The 26,681-nt window shown below is 42.4% G+C and overlaps 2 protein-coding genes across 2 annotated transcripts; one reads left to right on the top strand and one right to left on the bottom strand.

The window, feature by feature from the left end:
• Positions 1-905: 905 nt before the first annotated feature.
• Positions 906-6,053, top strand: LOC145058147 (P-loop containing nucleoside triphosphate hydrolases superfamily protein). Its single transcript, XM_079006060.1, has 15 exons — positions 906-1,171; positions 1,402-1,548; positions 1,645-1,735; positions 1,828-1,946; positions 2,029-2,219; positions 2,297-3,095; positions 3,181-3,280; positions 3,363-3,888; positions 4,001-4,100; positions 4,189-4,407; positions 4,501-4,740; positions 4,807-5,016; positions 5,087-5,356; positions 5,449-5,637; positions 5,723-6,053. The coding sequence occupies exons 1-15, from the start codon at positions 1,004-1,006 to the stop codon at positions 5,876-5,878; spliced, it is 3,525 nt and encodes a 1,174-aa protein (XP_078862186.1). The 5' UTR covers positions 906-1,003; the 3' UTR covers positions 5,879-6,053.
• A 301-nt stretch (positions 6,054-6,354) lies between these two features.
• On the bottom strand, positions 6,355-7,977 carry LOC145058146 (THO complex subunit 4A-like). The gene is made up of 5 exons (XM_079006059.1): positions 7,708-7,977; positions 7,309-7,464; positions 7,146-7,214; positions 6,882-7,066; positions 6,355-6,784 (listed from the first exon to the last, which is right to left on the bottom strand). Exons 1-5 carry the CDS (start codon positions 7,867-7,869, stop codon positions 6,568-6,570), a joined length of 789 nt encoding a protein of 262 aa, XP_078862185.1. The 5' UTR covers positions 7,870-7,977; the 3' UTR covers positions 6,355-6,567.
• Between the last annotated feature and the right edge of the window lie 18,704 nt (positions 7,978-26,681).

The raw sequence follows: 26,681 nt of genomic DNA, 5'->3' as shown, positions 1-26,681 counted from the left end.
GAAAAACAATATAGGTGAATAATATAGGTGAGATGATCTGGTGCAATAAGAAGAACCAAGGGTATAAAGGTCTTTTTTAGGGATTTGTCAATTGTAGCAGGTATATTCAAAACTGTATAGAACATCTTGACAATGGTTGGCAATGGGAAAATGTTTTATGTTGTAAAACATAATTGGATGATCAAATGAGCAAACAAAAGTGTATTCACCAATATAGTAAGTTAACCTTACTATATAGTTATCAATTCACAAGCAAGTTGAAACCTGTAAATGCTAGCCAATAATTATTATGAGCTTTATGAATAATTAGTATTATATATGATTAAAAAACTATAATATCAATGCATGTTTTTTTTTCTAAAAAAATAATAATAAGTTGTATCATCATAAAATATCTTTTAGATGATTTGTGATCATTTAACATGTTCCAATTGTTTGATAAATTGCAAGTTAAACATAGTATAACTTGGGCATCTTTAGGCCAGAAAATCAAAATTTCCTTAGCTAATTGGCAACTTAAGTTTGTTATTTTATGTATGAATGATAAATCCAACATATTAGTATTTGAAATTACATGTTTAGTTTATTTAGGAACATACTTTTTTAACGATACAAATTACAAAATTATTAAAAAATACAATATCACGATTCATAAGTTTTTTTAAATTAATGATATATTATTTTATTACATAATCTATTTTTTTCTATTTAAAATTAACAATGTGGCTTGTTTCCACGAGTTTTAACCTAGTGATTTATATTTTAGATTTTGCTAAATATTTGGCAACAAGTTAAGGGACTATATTTATATTTTTCTAATTTTAGAAGGACACGAAGTGCAAGACCATGTTCGAACCCTTTTAAGCTAGAATTGGGCATCTTTTGTAATTTCAGATTTTGCAAGGGCGGTTGTCACCTCCCGCCGCAAAACCTTAAACCCTCGAAGGAGCTCTGCTAACCCCTGTCGCAGCCATTAATCTCCGTTTCCTCACACACAGGGAGCATGGAGCGATCTCAGAAGTCTCACAGGTCTCGTCAATCTGGCCCCTCAGCCAAGAAAAAATCCGATACTGATAAGAAGAAACGCGGCCTCACCGATGATAAGAAGCGAGACCCTAGTACTGATAAGAAGAAACGCGACCTCACTGATGATAAGAAGCGAAACCCTAAGGTTTTCCGAATGTTTCTTAATTTTCCTGTTTTTTCATGATCCATAGCCGTTTTTTTATATCTTCCACAATCTATTTCATTTCTCAAGATCGAATTGGTGCCCTATTGTTGGAACGTTGGAACAAAATGTAGTAAATATGATTGTAGTCGGTCAAATTTCAAAGCTTTTATAGTCGAGTTTTGTTTCCATCAATTTCAAAAGTTTGACAAAACCTTTAAACTGTTATGCAGGCTTTCGCATTCAATTCAACTGTGAAAGCTAAGCGTCTACAATCCCGTGCTTCAGAGAAAGAGCAGCGTCGCCTCCACATTCCAACTATTGATCGCAATACAGGGGAACCTGCTCCTTATGTTATCGTTGTCCATGGCCCTCCTCAGGTTCTCATCAAATATCAATTATAATCAGCTGAATCCAATTCAGCTTAAACACCTCAGGTGGAAAAATTAACCTCAGTTGTAACATTTTCATTTTAGGTTGGAAAGTCTCTACTTATAAAATCTCTTATCAAGCACTACACCAAACATAACATACCAGATGTGCGAGGTCCAATCACTATTGTATCAGGTATGTTTATAAAAAAATTCTAACATATGTTATGAAATTGGTACTCATAGTATTCATGAGTTTTGATACACACATCCCTTTTGTTTAATTAGGTAAACAAAGAAGGCTACAATTTGTGGAGTGCCCAAATGATATCAATGGTATGATCGATGCTGCTAAATTTGCTGATCTTGCACTTTTGCTTATTGATGGAAGCTATGGTTTTGAAATGGTGAGTTTTTGTTACTTCTTTTAATAACTTTTCACATGATTTTCTAAATCCTCATAGCAACATTCACATATACATTTTTCAGGAAACATTTGAGTTTCTTAACATCATGCAAGTTCATGGATTCCCAAAAGTTATGGGTGTTCTTACACATCTTGATAAGTTCAAAGATGTCAAGAAACTCAAAAAGACAAAGCAAAGACTCAAACATCGTTTCTGGACAGAAATTTATGATGGGGCAAAATTATTCTACTTATCTGGTCTTATTCATGGAAAGTAAGTTTCTTTACACACTTCTATGTTCTTTTTATTCATTTAAAACACATATATAACTGAGGTACCATTATTTTCAGGTATGTGAAGCGTGAAGTTCATAATCTTGCAAGATTCATTTCTGTTATGAAATTTCATCCTCTTTCATGGAGAACCAATCATCCTTACATTCTAGTAGACCGTTTTGAAGATGTTACACCTCCAGATAAAGTGTCGACCAATAAAAAATGTGATAGAAATGTGACATTATATGGTTATTTACGTGGTTGCAATATGAAAAAAGGAACTAAAGTGCATATTGCTGGTGTAGGAGATTATAATGTAGCAGGTGTAACAGGTTTACCTGATCCTTGCCCTTTACCTTCAGCTGCAAAAAAGAAAGGGTTACGTGATAAAGAGAAGCTTTTTTATGCACCTATGTCTGGATTAGGGGATCTTTTATACGATAAAGATGCTGTTTATATAAACATTAATGATCACTTTGTTCAGTTTTCTAAAAAAGATGATGAAGATGATGGTTCAGGAGCTAGAGATGTAGGCGCAGATCTTGTGAAATCACTACAAAACACGAAATATTCTGTTGATGAGAAGTTAAATAATAGTTTTATCAATTTTTTTAGTCAAAAAAGTGGAAAAATTACAAATGGTGATGAAAATAACTCCATTGAACCTATGGAGGAAGCTAATACTGTTGGTTCTGATGAGGAAAGTGAAGATGAAGAAGATGTTGATGACTCTGATGAAGATAACAACCCTCATGAAAAGTCAACTGATAGTCAAAAAGTCAAAGATAACATTCAGGAAGAAGTTGAGATTCATGAGGGAAGAAGAAGGAGAAAAGCAGTTTTTGGAAACGAAAGCGAGCTTGATGATCAAGAGGTATTATATACTTTTTTTACTATGAAGTTTTTTTTTTGTCAAAAGATTTGTTCTCATGTAATTTGTTTATACTTTATATTTACAGGCTACTGATGAAGATGATGATGAAGAAGAAGATAATGATTCAGATGATGATCAAAATTCTTCTGAGGAAGAAGAAGAGGAAGAGGAAGAAGATCTAGAAGGTAAAAAAAGATTCCATATTTTTAACATATCTAGATTTGTTTTAATTGAAGCAATATAAAAAATTAGTTTTTATGAAAATAGAGAATGCAGGGAATGCTTCAAAATGGAAAGAATCATTAATTGAAAGGACAATATCAAGAAAAAGCATTAATCTTATGCAACTTGTGTATGGGAAGTCTGAAACAAAACCAGATGCTTCTTCCCATGAAGAAATTGATGCAAATGGAAGCGATGATGATGATGATGATGAGTTTTTCAAGCCCAAAGGTGAAGGAAACAAGAAATCAAGCGAAGGAGTGGAGGGCAATATGGTAAATACAGAAGATAGTTCCAAATTCACAAACTTTGCTAATGTAAAAGACTGGAAAGATGGAGAAACAATTGAAAGCATTCGTGATCGTTTTGTAACCGGAGACTGGTCAAAGGCTGCTCGTCGAGTGGAAGGTGCTGATGTGGACGGTGAAAATGACGATGATGCCCCTGTGTTTGGTGAGTTTGAAGACTTGGAAACAGGTGAGAAGAATGAAGGTGATAAAACAGAGCCTGACTCAGTTGCTGAAGAACGAAGGCTCAAAAAACTTGCTCTTCGTGCAAAATTCGATGCTCAATATCCTTTAAAAAATTAATTTCATTTTATTTATTTATAATTAATAATTAATAAATTATATAAATCACATGATTTTGAAGTTTATGCTTTTGTGCCCTTAATTCCTACATACATACAATGAATCCGATTCATCTGATGAAGATGATGATGACAACAATAAAAAAGTCAAGAGTAATAACAACAAAGCTAATGAAGTTAGTTATATCGACAAGGTAAAAAATTTCCACAACTTTTTTTTTTTAAATTCTCATTAAAAAAGTTCTATTCTTTTGTTATTAATTCATGAAATGGATGTTGTAGTTGAAAGAGGAAGCTGAGCTTCAGAGACAAAGAAATATAGCTGAACTTGAAGACCTAGACGAGGCCACACGGTTAGAAATAGAGGGTCACCGCACTGGAACCTACCTCAGATTAGAAATTCATAATGTCCCATACGAAATGATTGACCATTTTGACCCTTGTCATCCTCTTCTCATTGGTGGAATCGGCCTCACAGAAGAAAACGTTGGATACATGCAGGTTAGTAGAATAAAAAATAAAAATAAAACATTTATTAATTTGTCTTTTGAATTACTATTTACAATCTACCAATATTTAAATTGTATATTTCAGGCAAGATTTAAGCGACACAGATGGCATAAAAAAGTATTAAAAACAAAAGATCCAATAATCGTTTCAATCGGATGGAGGCGTTACCAAACACTCCCAATATACGCCATTGAAGACATAAACGGGCGCCACCGTATGCTAAAATACACCCCCGAACACATGCACTGCCTCGCCATGTTCTGGGGCCCACTCGCCCCTCCCAACACCGGGATCGTAGCCGTCCAAAATCTCTCAAATAGTCAGGTGCAAAACCGTAACTTTACTAATTCTCTAAGGGCTAAAGCGTAACTTTTTTCTTTTCTTTTCCAGGCATCATTCAGAATCACAGCTACTGCGGTTGTCCTAGAGTTCAACCATTCCGCAAAAATCGTTAAAAAACTAAAACTAGTTGGCGAACCGTGTAAAATTTACAAAAAGACCGCACTTATTAAAAAAATGTTCACTTCTGACCTTGAAGTGGCAAGGTTCGAAGGCGCGTCGATTCGAACTGTTAGTGGGATTCGTGGACAAGTGAAAAAGGTAAAAAAAAAAATTTAGTTTTTTTTTTGGGTGTGAAATTTGTTTATGAAATTTTTGGATGTGTTAACAGGTGGGGAAGATTGAGTTGGGTAATAAGCCGAAAAAGATGGGGGGAAAAGTTGAAGAAGGAATAGCGAGGTGTACGTTTGAAGATAAGATTTTAATGAGTGATATTGTATTTTTGCGCGCGTGGACTCAAGTTGATGTCCCGTGTTTTTATAACCCGTTGACAACCGCCTTGCAACCACGTGGCGACACCTGGCGCGGTGTGAGAACAGTAGCGGAGTTGAGAAGAGAATATAATGTTCCAATTCCTGACAACAAAGATTCCCACTACAAGGTAAATAAATCTTTTGTATATGATATATATTGGTAGAAAAGTTAAATCATAACCAAGTAAATTACATTTTTTTTTTTAATTTTGTAATACAGAGGATAGAAAGACCATTGAAGAAGTTCAACCCAGTTGTGGTCCCAAAATCATTGCAAAGTTCGTTGCCATTCCGGTCAAAGCCGAAGGATGTGAAGACAAAGAAGGATGGAAGGGCGGTTGTTCCAGAACCACATGAGAGAGATGTTCATAAACTTGTGCAGCATTTGCAGTTGATTAGGCATAATAAGGTTTGTTTTGTTTTTTTTTTGTTGTTGTAAAAATAACTTTATAAGGGGGGAATGATTTGATGGGTTTTGTTTTGGTGATTTGTAGATGAAGCAGCAGAAAGTGAAGAAAATGGAGAAGAAGAAAAAGTATGATGTGGAGAAAGCTAAGGAAGAAGTGGTGACAAAGAAACGTCAAAGGGAAGAAAGACGGGAGAGGTTTCGTAGCCAAGATAAGTTGCAGAAGAAAATGCGCAGAGATTGAGGCCACTTATAATTTTTGCATTTAATGGTTTGTGTTTTTGTTAAGTTTTCGAGGCTTTATGTTTTTGTTAAGGTGAGATTGTATTATTTTATAATTTAGACTCGTATTGCCGGCAAAAATGTTGTAAAATTTTGGTTAAGTTATATATGAGATTGGTTTTCCTGCGGTTCGTTAATACTTGGATTAAAGTTTGAAGACTAAGAAATGATTTATTTATACAAAATATTCTTCTTAAGGCTAGAGTCAACCATAAGGAGATGTAGTCAGTAATTCAAAGCAAATTTTATTGTCCAAGTTTCTTGGTTAATGCTACAAAGATGTAAAATATTAATTTGTGCTTAGAAATTGGCTAGTTTCTTTCACATTCAATCTTTTAACAAACATTACACATAACTACCAAATGCAAAATATAATTTCATGACCCTTTGTTAATGTCAAAATATGTAGTATTTATAGCATCTAAAATGAGATCCATATGCACAGTTACAATTTCTTTTATAACAAACATATTCCAAGTTAACAAACAACCGCTTTAATAAATAAAACATTCAGCATCTCAAACATTACATTATCCTCTCATTCAAAAGGGTAAACAGAAAAAAAAAACTGAAGAATACAAACAACACCTCTTCACCCTTCAAGTGGAAAAACCCAAACTGCCCTTTCAAGTTTTTAATGTCTATCTTGCTTTAATCTGTCTGCATAGATCCAGCATGGTACTTTTCCAAATCTGCATCCAAATCTTCTGCAGACACCTTCTCACCACGTTCTCCCCCTCTACCCCTTCCTCTGCCTCTGCCACCACCCCTACCTCTTCCACCACCACCACCACCACCTCCTCCTCCTCCACCCCCTGCCGCCCTCATTGTCCGAGCACCACCTCTAAGTCTTCCCATAACCCCACCTCTGTTTCCAAAGTTATATGTCAATAACTCAAATAAAAAGACAAAAAGAGACCACTACTTGATCAAAAATCAAAATTCTATCAAAAAAGAGATAATACCTTGCGGGTGGACCATTTTGCCCTCCATAACTGGAAGCAGGAGGCATGAAAGCAGCACCATCGTTTCCCATGTTTGTTCCTATTAATTCAATCTTCATAGGCTTTCCATCTAATTGAACATTATCATATCTTTTAATAGCCAATTCTGCATCTCTACGCCTTGAAAAGACTACTTCTGCAGTTCCCTAATATAAAAAACGCTCAAAACTCAACCAAGCAATTAAAATTTCTTGAAAGGATGAGATTATTCCCAAAATCAAGTACCTTTGATCTGCCACTTCTATCATAGTGTATTGATGCTCGCTTTATGTCACCAACCTCTGCAAACAGCTCCTGCATAAATCAAACAATTTTAATGTTCCAAGAAAATAGAAGCTTTATAGTCATAATATATTGATCAAGACTCACATAAATCCTACAAAACTACCTTGATATCGTCATTAGAAACACCATAATCCAAGTTAGCTATAAGAAGTTTAGTGCCAGTCTCTATTCCTGACGACACCCTGTTTGATCTTGCAGGGTGTGCTGCAGCATGACCTTCGAACATTTCGTGTCCCCATGTTGTATCTGGTGCTTCAACCTGTAGGATATATCAAACAAGACCATAAAGAGTCGATACTGTTGAAGAGAGGAAACTAGAAAGTAACTTTAGCCCACATTAAAGCAAAATCAATCTTGCAATCCCAATTAGGTTTACTTCTGACATTCATTAGATACTGAATCTTTTTGTTACGCCACTTCTTTGATGAGATCTGGTAACCATTGCAAGCACGTAAAACCTGCTATTCGACGGATCAATCAAACTCTGTCTTAAATTCCGTACCTTTTGAGCGCCATATGGTGTTGACCTATTGGAGGCACGATTCGGCAAACGGCGAGAGGGGCCAGGGCCGGAATTACGAGCTTTAGATCTAGGGTTGTCAGACCCTCGTGATTTCTTGTTCGCCTTTATCATATCATCGAGAGACATATCTAAATTAGACATGATTGAGCAATTGATACAAAACCCTTAGAAAATTTTGAGCAGAAGTAGAGTTTCAGTAGTAGGGTTTAGCTCCGCATGACAAACCCTTGGCTTCACGATCTATCTATCAACGAAAAGGGGAGATCATATAAATTTACAATGTGCCACCTCCAGTTTTTCTCAACTGAACTTTGAGCACATGTAGTTCTATTTTGTCATAACCAGTCCCTTCATTATAAGGGTGAGCAAAACTCCGTCCAAACCATCAAAATGGATATAACGCATCACTGTGTTGGAAGAAGAAGGATCGTGGGTCGGGTCGATTCAGGAAGGGTCATGGATAATGATAGATCACTTCCATGATATGTTCCAATTCTTAAAAATGCAAAATCATTGACTCATTGTTATGAAGTCTTTGTTATCATAGTAATCATTTAACATTTACACATTTATATCTAACAATCAGTAAGTTATTCAAATTTGAAATTAGAAATTAGTTATAGAGGAATGTGACATCCAAGATAGATTTGTTAAATATCTTAAAGAGTAACTCCTAATATTCATGTACGTTGTTGCTTTGAACTCAACTTTAAAATGCTTCAGATAACACATATTACATAAATACATGTGCTATGTATGTTGTTTCTTTGAACTCAACTTTAAAATGCTTCACATGACACATATTACATAAATACATGTGCTATAAGTCCAAGTCAAGAAGACACCATATTTTTAGGAGACCAAATTAATTGTTTTTTTTATTGATTTATTTGGCTTTTCTAATAACAAGTATAAAACCCTAGTTATATACACGATATCATGCAATTGAGAAAAGATACCTGTATGTGATGAGCATATTAAAGGGGAAATAACCTAACAATATAAACAGTTGGAGATTATGTCCTTCCTTCGAGGAGTTAAAGTGTAAAATTTTGCTTGAAATATTGATGTAATTTAAGGTCTTGTTTGTTTTTTCTTAGGCAAAATGTCTGCAGTCTGCGGACCACATCTGTAGACATCTGCAGCAGAAGAAGTAGACCAAACGTTTGCAGTTTGAAAAAAGAATAATGTTTGTTTTTTTAACATTTGCAGGCTACTAGAATAAACTAAAATCTAAATAAACTGATTTTTTAAACTACAAAGTGATTTTTTAATATATTTATGACTTTGTTATAAATAATTAACAAATCTAAATAAACTTTTATGTATTATTGTATAAAAATGGAAATAAAAATGGTACAAATTGAAACGACCCAAAATACGACCCAAAAATTTTTGTTTTAATATTACTAAAAATCAATCCTCGAATATCATATGTAATAAAATCATGGAATGAACAACTCAAATGCCATAGTGTTGTGTCAAAACAAAACTACATCAATCATAACATTATCCGAAATAAACTCCCAGGATAAACTGAAGTTGTGGTGTGTGCGATGTCATCATCCCGAGCTCTTCCCTTTGGTAGCGGAAGTACTTGAAGCTAAAACTGAAATTGTAAGAACGAAGCTTAGTGAGCTCCCCCAAACTACTACATACCATACAACAACACATAAAAAAACTATTGGGTCTTGCCTATTGCATCGGATCGAAGTCTGGAACTAACCAGGGCCTTGCTCTCTGCATCAGACCGAAGTCCGGAACTAACTAGGACCGTGTCCCCTGCATCGGACCGAAGTCCGGAACTAACTGCATCGGACCGAAATCCGAAACTGACTGGGACCGTGTCCCCTGCATCGGACCAAAGTCCAGGAACTGACTAAGCATAACATAGCATAAACATATCAACTAGCATAAGCACATATACTGCATACTGCATCGGACCGAAGTCCAGAACACACAGCACAAAGACATGCTTGAATCACAAAGACATCAAGCACACTGAACTACTGCATCGGACCAAAGTCCGGTACTACTGCTAACTAAACGGGTCGACATTGTGGCCGTAGACCCATTCCTACTGGAAGGAAGCTCACCTCGTAACGATGGCTGCCGAGATGCTAAATCTGAAACTGCCTGAGCGCTGCTCCGAAACTCCCCAGCTATAAATCCCAAAAACACTAGATCAGGTACTTATAAATGCCCTAAGGCATTCTTCATCGGACTCGCCGAGTTGCTCATCCAACTCGTCGAGTCCACGGTTATCTTCATATGACTCGTCGAGTCAACCTTGAGACTCGCCGAGTACATTCAGTCCTTTTTCCATACAGACTTGATTTGAGCCATGCAGCGGCTCTAAATCACAGATCCAAGCTTCTAGGGCATGCTTATCACGTAAAGTTGCAAACTTTACGTGCATGCATGACTTTAAAGGCTTCAAATACCAAATCTAAGCTCTTAATGGGGTTCCAAGCTCAAGAGGGACCTCAATCACGACCACAACTGAAACTTTAGACTTTTAGAATGTAATGAGGGTCCAGATCTAAAGTATAACTCGATCATAAGGCTTTATTACAAAGGATTTGGGGTTTTTGAGCTTAATATCAACCATTTGGGGACAAACTAGATCTATAAGGTCAATAAGCAAGATGGAGACTTTATTACCAGAAAAGATGACCACAAAGGAGTGTGTTCTAGATCTACTTCTTCTTCCTTGGACTCTTCAACCTTCTCCTTCTTCTTCCTTGGACTCTTCAACCTTCTCCTTCTTCTACTTGCTCCAAAATGCACCAAAAGTTCCTTCACAAGCAACAATCACTCACACACTCTTTAAGGAGGCTAGGGTTTGATAAGAAATGATCTGAAGGTGATGGAGGCGAGGTTGGGACGCATAAATGTGTTTAAATAGGGTGTAGACCCTTAAAATTAGGGCTTCATCTAGATAGGCGGACTCGCCGAGTCCCAGCATATTGACTCGTCGAGTAGCCAACTCAATTTGCGTGATCATCCCGTCTCTACTCGACGAGTCGGGCTACAGACTCGTCGAGTACCCCTTAAGAAATGAAAATACTTATTTAAATTACATACCAGAAAATGGGGCGTTACAACTCTCCCCCACTTATCTTAGACTTCGTCCTCGAAGTCCGCTGCTACTAAATCTGAAAATAACTTTGGGTAATGCTCCCCTATCCCCCCTCGGTCTCCCACGTCCACTCTAAACCCTTTCGGTGCTGCCACTACACCTTCACTAATTGAACAACCTTGTTCCTCAAGGTCTTTGCCTTCTGATCTAAGATCGCAACTGGCCTCTCGATATAATTCAGGCTGCTATCAACCTGAATATCCCCCAAGGGTACAACTGCTGACTCGTCCACTAAACACTTCCTCAACTGAGAAACATGGAAAGTGTTGTGGATCTGGCTAAGCTCCACCGGAAGATCCAACCGATAAGCAACCCAACCCACCAGGCCAAAACCCTAAAATGACCAATGAACCTAGGGCCCATCTTGCCCCTCTTCTGGAATCTGATAACACCCTTCCAGGGTGATACCTTCAGGAGGACCATATCGCCCACCTGAAACTCCAAGTCCGAATGCCTCCTGTCGGCGTAACTCTTTTGTCGACTTTGCGCAGTTTGCAATCTGCTACAGACCTGCTGGATCAACTTTGTGGTCTTGAGCACCGCCTTGGTGCTCCCGATGACTTGCTGACCGACCTCGCCCCAACAAATCGGGGTCCTACACTTCCTCTCGTAGAGAATCTCGAAAGGAGGGCGGTCAATACTAGCGTGGTAACTATTGTTATACGAAAATTCTGCCAAAGGAAGATACATATCCCAACTGCCACCAAAATCTAGGACACATGCCTGAAGCATGTCCTCGAGAGTTTGAATCGTCCTCTCGCTTTACCCGTCCGTCTGGGGCTGGAAAGCGGTGCTAAAATGAAGACGAGTCCCCATCTCGTCATGAAACCACTTCTAAAACATGGAAGTAAAACGGACGTCTCGGTCTGATACTACTGATACAGGCACTCCATGCCATACCACTACCTCGCGTACGTAAATATCGGCTAGCTTCTCAGCCGATATGCTCTCTTGAATCGGTATGAAATGCGCGCTCTTGGTCAGCCGATCCACTATGACCCAAATCGAGTCAACTCCACGTGCGGTCATGGGAAGCTTAGTGATGAAATCCATAGTGATATCCTCCCATTTCCACACAGGAATGTCTAATGGCTGCATCTTGCCGTGGGGTCTCTGGTGTTTTGCCTTGACCTTCCTGTAGGTCAGACATATCTCTACGTACCAGGCTACGTCCCGCTTCATGTAGGACCACCAATAATCGTGTCGAAGATCTCTATACATCTTCGTCGCCCCTGGATGGATGGAGAACCGGGACTTGTGGGCCTCATCCATCAACACCTGCCGTACTCCTCCCCAATACGGCACCCAGACTCTCCCATGAAGGGTTAGCAATCCTCGACTGTCATAGTCGAAAGAAGCTACTCGGCCCATAATCCTCTCACACTTCTGCCTCTCCTCCTTCAGGCCCTCAACCTGTGCTTCTCTAATCTGCTCCAACAATGGAGTAATCACCTTCATCCTCAGACATATATCTCTGATCGGTGCCGCCATCGCCTTGCGGCTCAGGGAGTCGGCCACAACGTTGGCCTTGTCCGGATGATAAAGGATCTCACAATCGTAGTCCTTTACCACATCTAACCATCGACGCTGCCTCATATTCAAATTCGGCTGGTCCATGAGGTACCTCAGACTCTTGTGATCTGTGTAAATGGTACAACAGACCCCATAGAGGTAATGTCTCCAAATCTTGAGGGCAAACACCACTGCCCCCAACTTTATATCGTGCGTCGGATAGTTAGCCTCGTGAGGCTTCAACTGTCTAGAGGCATAAACTATCACATGCCCTCGCTGCATCAACACTGCTCCCATCCATGTGATCGAAGCATCACAATAGACTACAAAGTCATCCACTCCTTCTGGTAGGGTAAGAATCGGCGCCTCGCACAATCGCTGTCTGAGGGTCTCAAATGCTGCCTACTGCTCAGGCCCACATCAAAACACCACCGACTTCCTCGTCAGTCGGGTAATTGGAACTGCTATCTTGGATAAGTCCTGGATGAATCTCCTGTAGTACCCTGCCAACCTTAGGAAGCTCAAAATCTTAGATGGAGACCTCGGGACCTCCCACTGCATCAAGGCCTCTATCTTGGCCAGATTCACCAATATCCCCTTATGGTTGACGAGGTGTCCAAGGAACTGCACCTCGCGCAACCAGAACTCGCACTTGGAGAATTTCGCGAAAAGTCTCTCCCTCCTCAAAGTCTCTAGCACCTCCCTTAGGTGCTCCTCATGTTGGTCCTGAGTCTTGGAATAAACCAAGATATCGTCAATGAACACTATCACAGACCGATCCAGCATCGGCCTGCATACGCGGTTCATGAGATCCATGAATGCGGCTGGAGCGTTGGTGAGCCCAAACGGCATCACCACAAACTCATAATGACCATAACGAGTCCTAAAAGCTGTCTTCTGAATATCCTCACCTCTGACCCGCATCTGATGATAACCGGAGCGCAGATCAATCTTGGAAAACCAAGATGCTCCCTGAAGCTGATCAGACAAGTCATGTATCCTCGGGAGTGGGTAATGGTTCTTCACAGTTACCTTGTTCAACTCCCGGTAATCTATACACATACGGTGCGACCCATCCTTCTTCTTCACAAACAGAATCGGGGCTCCCCATGGTGAACTGCTCGGTCTGATGAAACCCTTGTCTAGCAGCTCCCGCAGCTGCATAGACAACTCTTGCATCTTTTGAGGAGCCAACCGATACGGCGCCTTGGCTATCGAAGCCGCACCTGGAACCAGGTGAATCCAAAACTCAACCTGTCTCTCCGGAGGTATCCCAGGCAAATCCTCCGGGAATACGTCCGGGTAGTCTCGCACTACCGGTACATCGTCAACATTCTCCTTGCCCTTCTCCCGGTCATCCAAAACATAAGCGACGTACCCCGCGCAACTCTGCTGGAAGTAGCGTCGAGCTCTCGCTGCCGAGAAAAGAATCGGTCCACGCTGTGACCTCTCGCCCTGAATCACTAACTCTCCCCCACCAGGGGTGCGGGCCCTCACTAGTTGTAGCTCACAATCAATCACTTCCCCATTGGGGCTCAGCCAATCCATACCCACTATAACCTTATTCCCTCGCAGGGGAATAGGAACCAAATCCACTGAAAACTGATCATCAAATAATTGCAGCGATCAAGCCCTATGTACTCTCACGACCCTGACGGTCCTGTCATCAGCTATCTCAACCTCAAGTGGACAATCCAGCTCCCTCGGAGCTCTGCTAAACCTCTTGCTAAGCGCAAGTGAAACAAATGATCGAGTAGCCGCCGAATCAAACAACACTGTAGCTGATATGCCGTTCACTAGGAACGACCCTATATAAAAACATATAACAATAAGAAACAATCAACAATAATGATAAAGAGATGAAGGGGAGATACATACCCGTCACCACATCAGGATTCGCTCGCGCCTCCTCTTCTTTCATCTAAAAAGCTCTACTCTTCGCCACTAGCGCCTCACTTCGGCCCTGACGGCCGTCTGTAATCCTCAATGTTGCAGGGGCAGGTGTTGCCACCTTCCCTGCTGCTGGAAAACTCGGACACTGGGACTTTTTATGTCCCCTCTGATTGCAATGTAAGCAAATCATATCAGATGTTGCGGTAACGGTGGGAGTAGCTGTACAATCTTTGCTCATATGCCTGGTCCGGCCGCACTTGTAGCAACCGAGACACCCTGCATTGCACGCCCCATCGTGCAATCTCCCATACTTGCCACACCGACTATGGCTCTGCTATCCTTTAGATCTATGATATGATACCTTGGGCTTTTTGCCCGAACTCCCAATGCCAGATACCGCCTCTGGCTTCCTCTTCCTCTCTATCTCTAGATCAATCTCTATCTCTCTCTCACGAGCCCTAGCAATCATGTCATCTAGTGTTTTACAGCTGGACAGGCTCACAAACTGGCAGATATCACTCTGCAATATCTCATGATAACGGGCCTTCTTCATTTCCTCATCAGCTGCGTACTGAGGAACGAGAAGAGCACTCTCCTTGAACTTGACGGTAATCTCCGCCACTGTCTCTGTAGTCTGGGTGAGATCCTGAAACTCCCTGGCTAACTGCTGCAACTTGATAACCGGTGCAAACTTGGCTCTGAACCTGGTAGTAAAATGAACCCAAGTCATCGCATCAAGTGTTGTGTCATCCCCGATGACATGTCCGATCTCCTCCCACCAATCTCGTGCCCTGTCCTTCAAAAGACAGGATGCTAGTCTGACCTTGTCCCCCTCGGGACATCTGCTGGTGCGGAAAGCATTGGCTACATCCGCCAACCACCTGGTACTCGCTATGGGGTCCCGCGCCCCATGATAGTTAGGAGCTCCACAGGCTCTGAACTCCCTGAAAGTGAGCGTACGCGACCCCATCATGGTCGCCACCTCAGCACAAAAAGTGCTCAACCTCTCATTCATCAGCTCCAAAATACCCCCCTTGATCGAACCAAAGATCACAGGAGTCTGCTTGAGTATGATGCGAGTAATCTCTGAAGAGAGGAACTCCCTGGTCTGATCATCCAAATGCTCGGCTCCCGAGCCTGGTCCTGATCCCTCATCGACACCTGAACTACCGACTGCTGGTCTAGGGCGTAAAACCACCATTCTGAAACACATAACGACAACGTCATAAATACTGATATATCTCGAGGGATCACTATTACTACAAGTTTCCTGGTTTCGCCTTGGCCTTCCTTGATTCAAGTACAGATCCTATGCTTTCAGTCGTATGGGCCCCTACTACCTTCCACATCTATCTGTACCTTCCTAAGAACTGCCTCGACTCCACCAAGTCCCTTCTACTACTACTATTGATCTCATCCTAGGCTGGCCCTAGGGTGATCACCAACCCACTCTCCGCCATCAGCTGCATAAGAAGTCCCCACTTTCTTCCCTTAACTAGCTCGTGAATACTATTACATATCACTCAGACTAGATAATTCTTCGAATAAGGGATCCTACCCTATAACGGTTGGACTCAAACGAGAGCTGCGAAATAGAGCTAGACCTAACCTTCTAAAATTATTTAATCCTTGCAATATGTGACTTAACATATTCGCTTACTAGTTAGTGAAAGACAACTAGAACTCCTAAAAGCACAAAGTAAACAACATTCGAGCATTGAGTACATAGTGTAACGACCCAATTTTCACGTCCAAAAATTTTGTTTTTAAAACATTACTTTAGAAAACATTAATAATTAAAAACATTGTTTGATCAAACCACATCACAACGTAAACCATGTCTAAAAGCCAAATCATACAACCAATCGAAATATCAGAGTACAAATCCCAGTGAAGCTCGTAAATGCGGAAACCGGAGAGTGTGTGTGTGACATGCTGCTACCGCGTCGGCTCCTTTCCCTTAGCCGAGGAGGTACCTGAAACCAAAACTGAAAACTATAAGCACAAAGCTTAGTGAGTTCCCCCATCGTACCACATACCATACGAACACATAACACACATACTGCCAGGCTATTCTGGGGTGCCTGACTACCCGGTACGGCCGTTCTGGGGTGCCGTCCTACCCGTGTCAAGCCATTCTGGGGTGCTGACTACCCGTGTCAAGCCATTCTGGGGTGCTGACTACCCATGTCAAGCCATTCTGAGGTGCTGACTACCCATCGGTCCTAACAACCGATCCTCGGGGACTAGTCCCCTCTTACTACCTTTATCTCATATAACATAACACGCTAGCATGCAATCATATCATCACGTACTGTCAGACATATCTGGGGTGTCCGACCTACCCTTCGGTCCTAACAACTGAACTCTACAACTATCACATATACATATCATGCCAGCATACAACATATCAGGTAGTAGCGAACCTAGATGATATCACAAAGACAATCATCTAACATACAACTCCTACTGGTGGGCCGACATTGTGGCCGTAGACCCACCGCTACTAGAAGGTAACTCACCTCGAAGTAGTTGCTGATCTGATCGGGAACTGACTGCCTACTGCTGCTGCTGCTGCTCCGGAAATCTTCCGGCTGCAATTCCCACAACATACTCAATCAAACACTGCTCACTGACCTTTGGGTAAAATGACCATTTTACCCCTGACCATGCCCTAATTCAAAGTCAGAGTCAACTTTCAGTTGACCCGACTCGCCGAGTTGGCTTTCCAACTCGCCGAGTCACCACCCAAACGATTGTCCTGGATCCCGTTCCTACTCGTCGAGTTAGGCGACGACTCGACGAGTTCTCCTTCTAAACTGATATTCAAGTCCTTCATCCTACTCGCCGAGTTGTATGAACAACTCGTCGAGTTCATCTTCATCCGATGAACACTTATGCTAAGACTCGCCGAGTTGTATGAACAACTCGTCGAGTCCATCTTCGTCCGAAGAACACTTATGCTGCGACTCGCCGAGTTGTATGAACAACTCGTCGAGTTTGTTCTTGATCTAAGGAGATTGCCTTGAACTCGCCGAGTCATGGCATTGACTCGCCGAGTACCTCTATAGATGAGTTCAGCTTCCGACTCACTGAGTCACACCCCGTGACTCACTGCTCACTCGACACTACGAAAGGGGACAAACTCGGAGACTCGCGAACAGACTCGCCGAGTCACATGAACGACTCGCCGAGTCGTTGCCATGCACCCACTAAATACACAGATTTGCTCGATCCCAGTCCATGCCATTCACAGATCTGGACTTCTAGGACACGAATCACACGTAAAGTTTCCAACTTTACGTGTGGATATTCACCAATAAGGATTTTAGGGCTCAAAATGCCTCAAAAGGGTAGATCTAGGGTGAACAAGCAACATGGGGCCATAAAGCTAACAGATCTGAGCTCCTGGAGCTCAATCTTGCCTAGATCTAGAGGCCAATCGACTTATTACAAACCCTCAAGCATACACAATCTTGGAAATGGCTCAAAAAGGACCTTTATGTAGCTATAAGCTTAAAAACAGAGGGGAAACGGGCTATACCTTAGGGGAAACGTTGGAATGACACAGAGATGCTTGGCCTCCTTCTCCTCTTCTTGATTCCCTCTTCTTTTCCTTCAAAGAAACTTCAATACACCACAAAACACTTCAAACTCACAAGAAAGCAAGACTAGAGAGAGATACAGGGCTCTGAGGGTGAATGGGGGCTGGCTTGGGGCAGTTAAGTCGTTTAAATAGGGTGCAAACCCCTGGAACTTAGGGTTTCATCCAACAGCTGTGACTCGCCGAGTCCAGGATATGGACTCGCCGAGTCGCCAACTTAAACTTGTCCCGGGTCCCGCATCCACTCGGCGAGTCGGACCTATGACTCGCCGAGTCCAAGACTCGGAAGGGAAGTACTCAATTAAGATTTACGTACCAGGAACCAGGTGCCACAAATCTCCCCCACTTATTTTAGACTTCGTCCTCGAAGTCTGCTGCTCGATCCTGAACTGTCACACCCCCAAACCAGGCGGCGGAAACGTTCGGGGGCTGTCGTGACTCAATTGAATACCATAACATTGGATATATATGAAACGTAACAACATTCGTCACCATGCATTAATATAGTACAACCAGTAGAGTTTACATGAAGTACATTGTTTAAACATTACATTCCCAAAATAGATTGTTCGATTCGTACATAAATAAACTGTAAGCCATCACTGAATATCATTTCCTTTGATTCACTGGTTCCCTGAGAATACAAGTATTTTGAAAAACGTCAACATATGAAATGTTGGTGAGTTCATAAGTTGTATTTGAAAAACAATGTTTCGTATCGTTTGAAAACCACCAGAAAATCCGATATTTTCTGAAAAGAGAAGTTTTTGAAAACGTTTGTGAAGATCCATAAGTATGCTTGTTTGTTTCTATACTTGTAAAAATTGTGCATTGAAGTTGTATGTATTTCGAATCTGTATGTATTGAAAAACCCTAGGAAAACCCGATGTTTTCCTAATTCTTTGAATTCCATGAATTTACATTGAAACCATTGCAACGCATGAAGTTATCATTACCAGACGACATTGGATTATGATTATCTGCTACAAACACGCGTTACACAAACGACTCGTCTATAGCAATACTAACGATCCCGTAGGCGTCGTCCGTACTAATCACGTTATCCAACCGCCCTGACTACGTGTAGTCCCACATCCGAAGAGAAAGAGGACACGAAGGCCTCGATGACTCCATTAGCCGGTTGGGGATAAAAAGGTACGAGGGGTCCCAGACCCGCCTCGCATAAAAGGCAGACTCTACTAGCGACACTAAAGGACCCTTGGGGACCAGTAGTCTACAAGCCATTGAAAGTCCGGTTACGTCGTGTCGGATCGGTAAAACCCAACACTTCGTAAGATTGAAGTCTTTGGGCCTTAAGATCAGGTCGTCGGGCTAGCTAGGCTCAACGAACAAGATTTTACACTTGTGGGGCCCAAAGATAGTGCGTAGACGTCTGTGCACATTCGCATGTATAATGAATTCCAAATCGTTAGTTGTATGAATCGTAGTGTTGTAGTATCGTAGTGTCGTCGTGTTAGCAGTTTCAGATTTTTATTGGTTCGAGACCGAACCAATTCGTTTAACAACGACTTTTGGTGTTGTAATGTATTGTATTTTGTCGATAGCCGTGGTACCATTATTTGGTCAAATTGCATGTATTGAATTAGTCTTGAAAATTTTCTGTTTTCAGCCCCTCCTTGTTTGTAAAATTTACTTTTTCAACCCTTTATTTAAATACTTTCCGGTTTGGTCCTTAAATCAATTTTCTTGACATTTTAACACCAAAAATTTTTGAAATAAATATTTTCCAGCATATTTTTCATAGAAAACAGCTTAAGTCCCTGAAATTTCAGTTTTCTCGGTTATAACCCTTCTTTTTCGCAAGTTTGACAATTTTGGCCCAAATTGTAAAATTTTTGCAACTTTGGTCCTTTTTAATTTAAAGAGCATTTTAAACCTTTGAAAAGGACTTGGATCACTTATGGTCCACTGTTTTACAGAAAATCACAGTTTTGGCCCTCCAAAACAGAAAAATTCGCATAATGGGCCTCATTGGGCCGAAATTGTCATTTTTAGCCCATTAAGCTTGAAATTTATATTTTTAATCCTCTAAATGAGTATATTTCCAGAAATTGTTTTATTGAAACTGTTTTGACACACTTCATCCATCAGAATTCGTGATATGTCAATTTGGGCCCTTAATTTTGTATTTTTCACATTTTAGGCCCAAAATTTGTGTTTTTAGCCCAAAGAAAATTGTTACTAAACCACTTAGCTATTTTTCTTGAAACACTTGGTATGTAGAAATACATTTGAAGCTAAAATCATTTAACATAAGATATATCTCGGTTTTGAGGGGTTTTATGGCTAGATCCAACATTATAGCACACAAAAGCATACATGTAAGCATGGAAATCATACAAGGCATACAAAACACATATAGATCTACACTTTCACTTGTATTCCCCCCCCCCCCCCACAAAACTCATGAAAACAGAAAATAGGGGTATGAAGCTCACCTTGGGTGTGGGGGCTCGGTTTTGCAAAGAAAATGGAAGGAAAATGAAGTGATTTTCGGCCTTAGCACCCTTCCTTGGTAGATCTCGAGTTTGGTGACTTCTAAGGTGTATGATCACAATTTGGAATAGATTTAGAAGAGGTTTTTTTTTGATGGAATGAAATAGCTAGATCATATATATATAAGTAAAAACTTACCTAAGATGATGATTAACTTGCAAGATCCTCTTGAAAGCTCCTAATTTTCGAGATTTTTGGAGTGGGGAGGAAGGAGTGTTCTTGAGTGATCTAGAGAGAATTTGTGAGAGATTTGTGAATGTGTGTGTGTGTTTCGGTCGAGAGTGAGAGGGAGGAGAGAAGAGAAGTGATTTTGAAGTGATGTGCATGGAGGTATGTGAGATATTTTGCATGGAAGTCCTTTGGATAACAATGATGTGGCACAACAAGTCAACTCTTCCATCCTCTTGGGCTTGTGCATTTGGGCCGAGAATTTGGAAAGAAAAGGAAAAAATTTGGGCCTTTGCCCCTAAGCCCAACATTAGTGTTAATCTTGAGTATGTTTTAAGTCTAAAGAAATGTGGTAGGATTTTCATATTTTTATTGGACTAGTTTAGGTTATTCATGTATCAAGGCTTTTAATTCTTTTCATTCTAGGTCCAACATAGCCCAAAATGTTGAAACAAATAGATGTGGGTCCAATTAGAGCCCATTTAAGAGTTCTAAACCCAAGATAGTCAAATTGGAAGTTTATTGGTCCATTAGGTCCAATAAGGAAGTTCTAGTCCAAAATGGACCTAAGTAAGAACTTCTAGGGTTTCTAATTGTTTGATGACTATTTGTAGTACTTGTATGATGTATTTGATTGAAGTTTTTGATTCACATTAGCTTGAATGTATAGTTTACAAGACACAAAATTTCCAGTTGTGACATCATCCCCCCGTTAGAGGGAATTTCGTCCCGAAATTCTGTTTGAAAGCTAGATTTGAGACTGCTAGAATAGGTGAGGGTACTTTTGCTTCATTTGGTCTTCGCGTTACCAAGTGAATTATGGCCCACGCTTCGCGTTCCACCGTACCTTCACGATTGGGATGCGGCTCTGTTTAGTACGCTTCACCTCCCTGTCCATGATTTCGACTGGTTCTTCGACGAACAGGAGATTCTCATTGATTTCGATTTCGTCAATCGGAATGACAAGGGTTTCGTCTGATAGGCACTTCTTTAGGTTTGAGACATGGAACACGGGGTGTACACCGTTTAGCTCCGCGGGTAGTTGTAGTCTGTAGGCTACCGGACCTATTCGGGCGACGATTTCGAAAGGTCCAACGTATCGCGGGTTCAGCTTTCCCCGTTTTCCGAAACGTATAACCCCTTTCCAGGGTGAGACCTTCAACAATACTCGATCACCGACCTGGAATTCTAAGGGCTTTCGCCGTTTGTCAGTGTAGCTCTTTTGTCGGTCGCGCGATGCTTGTAATCGAGCTTTGATCTGGACAATCTTTTCTGTGGTTTCGCGAATGATTTCCGGTCCCGTTAGCGCCCTGTTTGACGTATGCGTTTTTGCTAGCTGGGTGTCACCTACTTCCGCCCAACATAACGGTGATCTACATTTACGCCCGTACAGTGCTTCGAAAGGAGCCACCTTGATGCTCGAATGGTAACTATTGTTATATGAAAACTCGATCAACGGTAGGTGGGTATCCCAAGACTTTCCAAAGTCTATCACACATGCACGAAGCATGTCTTCAAGCGTTTGAATGGTTCGTTCACTTTGACCGTCCGTTTGTGGGTGATATGCGGTGCTCATATCGAGATGAGTACCCATTGCCTTGTGGAGTGACTGCCAAAAGCGCGACGTGAATCTACTGTCCCTATCCGAGATGATAGATTTTGGCACTCCATGGAGCCTTACGATTTCTCGTAGGTACAAACGCGTCAGTCTCTCCATCTTGTAGGACTCTTTGATTGGTAGGAAATGGGCGGATTTCGTCAGTCTGTCGATTATTACCCATATGGTGTCCAGTCCATCCGACGTCTTGGGCAGCTTGGTCACGAAGTCCATAGAAATTCCCTCCCATTTCCACTCAGGGATTGCCGGTTGCTGTAACAATCCTGAAGGTTTCTGGTACTCCACCTTTACTTTGGCGTACGTAAGGCACTTACCAACATAGGTCGCGATTTCCGCCTTCATGTTAGGCCACCAATAGTGTTGTTTAATGTCCAAATACATCTTGTCCGATCCAGGATGAATGGAGTATCGTGTCTTGTGGGCTTCCTTCATAACGGTCTCCCTAAATCCTCCGATTTTTGGGACCCAAATACGGTTCATGAAGTAGTATACCCCATTCTCTCTTGCCTCTAGGTTCTTTTCCATCCCGCGCAATGCCTCGCTAATTCTATTTTCCGCTTTCATAGCCTCCGGCTGGACTGATGCAATTTGAGTGGCCAGATGAGATTGAATGGTTATCAAGTGCGTTTTCGTACGGCGATTAGTGTACTCCTTCCGACTTAATGCATCGGCTACCACGTTGGCCTTACCTGGATGGTACTTGATCTGGCATTCGTAGTCGTTTAGCAATTCCACCCATCTTCGTTGTCTCATGTTCAGCTCCTTCTGATTCAAGATGTGCTGGAGGCTCTTGTGGTCTGTGAAGATGGTGCACTTTGTACCGTACAGGTAGTGCCTCCAAATTTTTAGAGCAAAGACCACGGCTCCCAGTTCTAGGTCATGGGTCGTGTAATTTACCTCGTGCGTCTTTAGTTGGCGGGACGCATATGCTATCACTCTTCCACGTTGCATGAGAACACAACCTAAGCCCTGATTCGACGCGTCACAGTAGACTACAAAATCTTCCGTTCCTTCAGGTAGTGATAGTACAGGAGCGCTACAAAGAGCTTGCTTCAAGGTTCGAAACGCAATCTCTTGTCGGTCTGTCCACTTGAATGGCACGCCCTTTTGTGTAAGCAAGGTAAGCGGCTTGGCGATCTTAGAGAAGTTTTGGATGAATCTCCTATAGTAGCCTGCTAGGCCTAAGAACTGACGAATTTCTGTGGGCGTAGTCGGAGTTGCCCATCCTTCCACAGCTTTGACCTTAGAGGGGTCCACATGAATTCCGTCTTGGCTAACCACGTGGCCTAGGAAATTCACACTCCGAAGCCAGAACTCACACTTGGAGAGTTTGGCGTAAAGCTTTTCCGATCGCAGAGTGTCTAGAATTTGCCGTAGATGTTGGCCATGCTCCTCTTTGCTTCGAGAATAGATGAGGATGTCATCGATAAATACAATGACGAAGTTGTCAAGGAACGGTCGACAGATTCGATTCATTAGGTCCATAAATGCGGCAGGTGCATTTGTTAGACCGAAGGGCATTACGACGAATTCATAATGTCCATAGCGGGTTCGGAAAGCGGTTTTGGGAATATCCTCTTCTCGGACCTTGAGTTGGTGGTATCCAGACCGTAGATCTATTTTGGAGAAATAACTAGCTCCTTGGAGCTGGTCGAATAGATCATCGATTCGTGGGAGTGGGTAGCGGTTTTTAACAGTGAGTTTATTCAACTCTCTGTAATCGATGCACATTCTGAAAGATCCGTCCTTCTTTTTGACAAAGAGCACCGGGGCTCCCCACGGCGAGTAGCTAGGTCGGATAAATCCCTTGTCCAGAAGCTCACTGAGTTGGCTGGACAATTCCTGCATTTCAGCAGGAGCCAACCGATATGGTGATTTAGCGAGAGGAGTCGCTCCTGGAACAAGGTCGATTCGGAACTCAACCTGTCTCTCTGGGGGTACTCTTGGAAGATCTTCAGGAAACACGTCCGGGAATTCACACGCTACCGGAATATCTTGGATGTTAGTTTCTTCTTTGGTCCTGTCCACTATGTGAGCCAAGAACGCCAAATTGTTCTTTCGCAGATGTTTTTGTGCTTTGATGCACGAGATGAGGCGAAGATTCATACTGGGTTTGTCTCCGTAAATCACTAGGGTTTCGTGATTCGGGAGACGAAGGCGAACGGCCTTCTCGTGGCACATAATCTCAGCATGGTGGGGGCTTAACCAATCCATGCCGATAATCACATCGAAACTCCTAATTGATACTGGCATTAGGTCTATTCGAAAAACGTGTTGGTTAAGGGTTAGGATACATCCGGTGTAGATCTCCTCAGTGGATTCGGTTTTCCCATTGGCCATTTCCACCGTATATGTTTCATTTAGCTTCTGGGGTTGTTGTTTTAATAAATGTTTAAACTTCTCGCTCACGACACTTCGCTCCGCTCCGGTATCAAATAAGATGCATGCATAAGTGTGGTTTAGGAGGAACATACCGGTCACAACTGCGGGATCCTGGACTGCATCACTCTGACCCATAGTCAGCATTCTTCATGCTCCTCTGTTTCCTGAGTTGTTGTTAGGGCAATCTCGGCGGAAATGCCCCGTCCTTCCACACCCGAAGCAGGTGTGGCTAGGCCCTGCATTATTGCCGCCGGCATTGGTGTTGTTGTTATTGCGGTAGTTGTTGTTGTTGTTGTTGTTGTTCTGGTTGTTTCCCTGACTCTGGTTCCTAGGAGGGTACGTCCTGCAGAACCTTGCAGTGTGTCCCCTTCGGTTGCAACTGGTGCAATGGAGTTCCCGACATTCTCCGTGATGGTGGAGGCCGCACTTATTGCAACTGGGAAGATTACCGGAGTAGGGTCTTGAAGAATTTGAAGCAGCTGAGGCTGGAGCATGTGGTGTGGCTGGAACCGGTGCGGTGACAGCGTTAACTGCCACTGTTTGCTGCCTTTTAGAGGTCTCGGGGCCCTGACGCCCCTTCCTCTTGGGGTTCTTCCCTCTCCTGCCATCACCCTCCTTTTTCTTCTCAGTCTCTACTGACTTCTCACCCCTTTTGTTGTTATGATCGTACAACCTCTTGGCCAATCTCTTCGCACTGTCAAACGTTTCAGGGTTCGCAGCTATCACATTTCCTTGAATGGGGGATGTCAGTCCCCAGATGAATCGTTCAACCTTCTTTCCTTCCGACGTGATCATACCCGGGCACAATAAAGATAATTCGCTGAATCTCGAGATGTAGGCGTCGATGTTCGCATTCTGCACTGTGAGGTTCCATAGTTCCTGCTCCATCCTTTGTATTTCGCCTCGAGGGCAGTACTCAGCCATTAACATTTCTTTCATTTCTACCCAGGGGATAGAGTTGGCGACAGGGAGCGTCATAGCTTCCACGTGTCCGTTCCACCAAGTGAGTGCTTGGTCCACGAAAGTGCAGGCCGCGAACTTCACTTTCATCTGCTCGGGGCAATCGCATATCTCGAATACCGACTCTACCTTCTCGATCCATTGCTTCAGAGTGATCACTCCTCCAGTGCCGTTGAAAGTTCGTGGTTTGGCGTTTGTGAAGTCCTTGTAGGTACATGTTTTGGTAGGTCCTTGATTCATCCCGTTGTTCGAACTTCCTGCCCCTTGCCCGTTGCCTCCTCCATTATTCCCCTGATGGAGTTGTGCCATAGCTGCGGTGACCGCAGCAGACACGGCTGCCTGGAATGCTGTGGAGTCAACTTCGGGTGGAGTTGGTCCTGGGTTTCCGCGAGTAGGTCGAAGAGGCATCTTTCTGTCACGAAACGGAAAGATGTTGAGTGTACGTGGTCTCTGTGAGGTCGTGATCCTACTAACTAGATGTATGGTACGAACCTAAACATTACTACCATCGGGCATACAATCATAACGTCTCAACACATAACAACTGGTAGTATCATAGCAAGACACACAAAAGTTCATTAATATTATTCACATTTAATACAAGAAAATTTGCTCGTAAGAGCATACATAAGTGACACTAATCCGACAGCATAACGGCTCCATGAGTAGTGTAGTCACTTAAACATAGAGCCGGAGTACATAATATAGTTCCTAATGTCCTACCATGGTAAGTCCATCCTTAATCACGATGTGCTGCGTCTGGAGGTGGTGCCGAAGATGTGGATGCTCCCTGAAGACGAGCCACTAGGCGTTCTGCGTCCTGAAGTCGAGACTCCCACCTTACCTGCCTCATGTGAAACTCCCGGAGGACATCACGCGTCTCCTGCTCCGCCCGCTCGACCCTAGTCCACAACTGGCGCACTTGATCAGCAGTGCCCTGAGCAAGGTCGCCGGTGTCCCGTAATCGTCTCACCATGACCGGTAGGGCTCGGTCGGCCGGTCCTCCGTCCCTCAGATCAAAGAACTCCCGTGACATGCCAAACGGGGGTCGCTGTCCCTGATGTCTGCTCCATCTCCAAAGATCGATGCCCCAAGGAGGGGTAGGTCCAGTGGGACCCACACGATAAGCAGGCACCCTGATCGGGTAAGGGGGGTCG

This window comes from Lactuca serriola, chromosome 6, assembly GCF_051521515.1.
Source record: "Lactuca serriola cultivar US96UC23 chromosome 6, Lser_US96UC23_V15, whole genome shotgun sequence".
NCBI classification, from domain to species: domain Eukaryota; kingdom Viridiplantae; phylum Streptophyta; class Magnoliopsida; order Asterales; family Asteraceae; genus Lactuca; species Lactuca serriola.
This window is presented reverse-complemented; position numbering and strand designations above follow the sequence as displayed.